The sequence below is a fragment of the Cyprinodon variegatus genome, unplaced genomic scaffold, assembly GCF_000732505.1.
Source record: "Cyprinodon variegatus isolate N-32 unplaced genomic scaffold, C_variegatus-1.0 Scaffold902, whole genome shotgun sequence".
NCBI classification, from domain to species: Eukaryota; Metazoa; Chordata; class Actinopteri; order Cyprinodontiformes; family Cyprinodontidae; genus Cyprinodon; species Cyprinodon variegatus.
The window spans coordinates 253,968-257,270 of record NW_015151355.1 but is presented as its reverse complement, the minus strand read 5'-3'; the positions used below and the strand labels follow the sequence as shown (position 1 = coordinate 257,270).

At 39.3% G+C, this 3,303-nt stretch overlaps 1 protein-coding gene across 1 annotated transcript in view; it reads left to right on the top strand.

Annotated features, from left to right (window-relative positions):
* The window catches only part of LOC107099738 (dimethylaniline monooxygenase [N-oxide-forming] 5-like), a 10,038-nt gene that overhangs the window by 2,750 nt on the left and 3,985 nt on the right, over window positions 1-3,303 (top strand). Inside the window, exons 2-4 of the mRNA XM_015397982.1 lie at window positions 503-747; window positions 2,537-2,812; window positions 3,000-3,030. Of these exons, the coding sequence (XP_015253468.1) occupies window positions 503-747; window positions 2,537-2,812; window positions 3,000-3,030 (552 nt within the window). The remainder of the gene's footprint in view (window positions 1-502; window positions 748-2,536; window positions 2,813-2,999; window positions 3,031-3,303) is intronic.

Here is a 3,303-nt window from a genome sequence, read left to right as displayed (position 1 = left end):
GGTGGCTATGGCCACCCCCGGCCCCCCATCTAGCTCCGCCCCTGCATCCGATGTGCACAAACTCGCGTCATCACAGACCCTTCCTCCCAGCAGCCTTTTGATGACAACCAACAGAGTTCATTTAGATGAGCGTGCAGGTGGAGCAGCGACCCGTGTACGGAGGCCTTAGTCCTCGACGCGGCCGACCCGAGTTTGAATCTGACCTGTGGTCCTTTGCTGCATGTCTCTCCCCCTCTCTCATACCCCCTTTCCTGTCAGCCTACTGTCGCTGAAAGTCTTGCATTTGTTAAATGCTTAGCATTGGTTTGCCACATCCAAAACAAATACGTTGAAATTTGTGTTTATACTGTAATAAATTGTAATCAGAAACCTAATTATACATCTCTGCAAGCCAGTGGACATGCAACAAACAACCTTGTTTTTATCTAAGGACCAATGTTGCATGTTAAGTGCAATTGTAAAACCTAGTAACCTTTGGTACACTGTCAAAGATCCTGATGAGCAAACTCTCTACTGAACAGTGTGATTATTGTTTACTACATTAACACTGAGAGCGCCGACCGATCTTATAGCCTCTGTAAAACGTGTACCTTCTTCATCTCAGGCATCGAGACTTTCAAGGGGAAATATTTCCACAGCAGAGACTACAAGACTCCAGAGGAATGGAGAAATAAGAAGGCAGTAGTGATTGGAATAGGAAACTCTGGGGGAGACATCGCGGTTGAACTGAGCAGAGTCACCAAGCAGGTTGGACTAAACCTCACAGTCATCTGAATGTTCATGTGTTATTAAAATAATGAATCCCCCTTCCAAAAGTGAAAAGGGTGGGAAACATTGATACCATGTTCACATTTGATTACCGCTGCACTTTAGAAACGGAAATGTCTTGAGAGTTGTACTGAACAAAAGTTAGTTTGGTAAACACTATGTGTATTTAAAATGACAATGAAGTCTAAATGTAAATCTAACAGCTGTGAACCCGAGGAACTGATCCAGATTTATCATTTAGATCAATCTAAATGATAGAGTGGCAAAGAAAGACACCCTAGAACAGGGCTGGGCAATTCCAGTTCCTGCAACTTTTAGATCCAACCTTGATCCAACACACCTGAATCAAATGGCTGAGTTACCTACTCAGTATGCAGTCAGTTCCTCCAGAGTCCTCCTAATCATCTAATCACTTTATTCAGGTGTGTTGAACCAAAGGCGCATCTAAAAGTTGCAGGGTACCGGCCCTCAGGAACTGGCCCTAAGAAAAAAGTCATAAGTCCTGTGTAGCGGCACCCAGCTCCTTTAGCTTCTTCTGTACCGCATGGAAAAACAGTCTAGCAACTAGTATTTAAACCCAAGCAATTCCAGAAAATGTTCTTCAACTTGTGATGTTTATTAAAAGGAAACAAAAATAAGAGAGCATCCACATTCGTATAAAATAAACTCGGTCAAAAACTGTGTTGCTTCCAGCATATCTGTTTTTCCCTCAGTCCTTACGTACAGTGAGTAAAAGCAAACAAAAAAAAAACACATATACAATTACGGCATGCAGGAAGCCCAAAAATATGCATTTCAAATTACATTTCAATATTCTATGGTTTTAATATTAAAGTTTTTAAACTTGAATTATAATCTTAACAACAAACAAAATTACCAATCTTGTATTTTAACCCTTTTTGAAACTATAAATGAATTTGTCTCAAATTGGCTCTTACATCCTGTAAACTGCTCTAACATTTAAGATTTATCCAAGAAGTACAACTACCGGTATAGTACTCCGTCCCCATGTTTAAACGTGAGATTGGCAGCTAGCATGGACGCGGTCTGAATTCTTAGAAACAGGGATGGAGCTAAATGCAGATCAAGTCTGGACAAAAACCTTTTTTGTTGCTGCAAATGACTCCAAACTAGGGCAGAGTTTAGCTTTCTATATGCAGAGCGGCCCTGGACTTAGAGCTAGATCTATTATAGATTGGTTTCAGTTTGTTTTGTTTTCTTTGTTACATTGCTAACTCAGTCAAGACCTAAATACATTCTAATACCCCTGAGTGTAATAGATAACATGCTCACAGATAGTTTTTTATTTTTATTTTCTAGAAGAATTAGCAAAATTAGTTTGGAAATGTGTAAATCTTGTTGAAACACTCCCTGAAAACATTGTGCTGCTGTAATCCCAAAAAAAACATTGGACTCAGAGGGGATAAATATGTGCACTTCAGTTTTAGATGTCCAAATTTGGTTGAAAAAAGAAAGAACTGGGTTTAGTTTTTACTCTATCTGGGTTAGTCTCTCACAGAAAAAAAAATTCCACTCACAAAAAACAGAGGTTCTCAGGATGTGGACATAATTTTGCTACAGACAATAGGAGAAATGATATGAAGCAACATAGAATTGGAGGATTTATGTGATAATCTGTGTAGCTAAATTGAAATAAAGTGTTAAAAAATCATGAAACTGCTTAATTTTTTCCTTCAGTCATTAACTGAACATTTTCCTACACTCTCAACATTATTTGCATTTTTTTTGCCTTGTTTTGTTCTTTTAGGTTTACCTGAGCACTCGAAGGGGAGCCTGGATCCTGAATAGAGTTGGAAACAGTGGGATGCCCCTGGATATGCTCATAAGCAGAACGATGAACATGATGCGTAACATCCTTCCCTCCAGTTTTATCTGCTCTTTAGGGGAGAAGCAACTCAACAGCAGATTCAACCATTCTTTGTACAATCTAAAGCCGAAGCACAGGTACCAAATGTTTGCTAACCTTGTTGAAAACTGCTTTAAAGGAAAAGTCCGATCAGCAAGGAATAACCAATGGATCATTATTTATACCTAAAACTAATTTAATGAATTTAGCGTTAATCAGTAAAAAACAATTATAATTTTTGTCACGATCACTGAGTCTGGGAGCGGCCATTTTTGCCCAAATATAGTAGCCCCTCCCTCCTGCCATCTTCCAGCAGTGACGTCATGGTGCGGTTAGCCTAGCGCCATTCTCCCCGCTTTCCAAGCAAAATCAGTGGGAACTACCACACGCTAGAGGTGGGCGATACTGCGAATTTTTAATCGATGCGATACCAAGTAAATATCAGTATTGCTAAATATCAGGGTCAGTATCCCCGATATCAATACGGATACTTTTTAACATTTAAGCTTGATGCATCATGGAACTGTCAATTTTTCAGTGTTTCAGTCATTTCATTTTTATTATTATGATTGAATAACAATAACAGTATTAAAGGAATAGTACACCCAAAACATGATTAGCCTTCATTTTCTACTCACCCCCATGCTGAACAACACTCTGGAGTACTT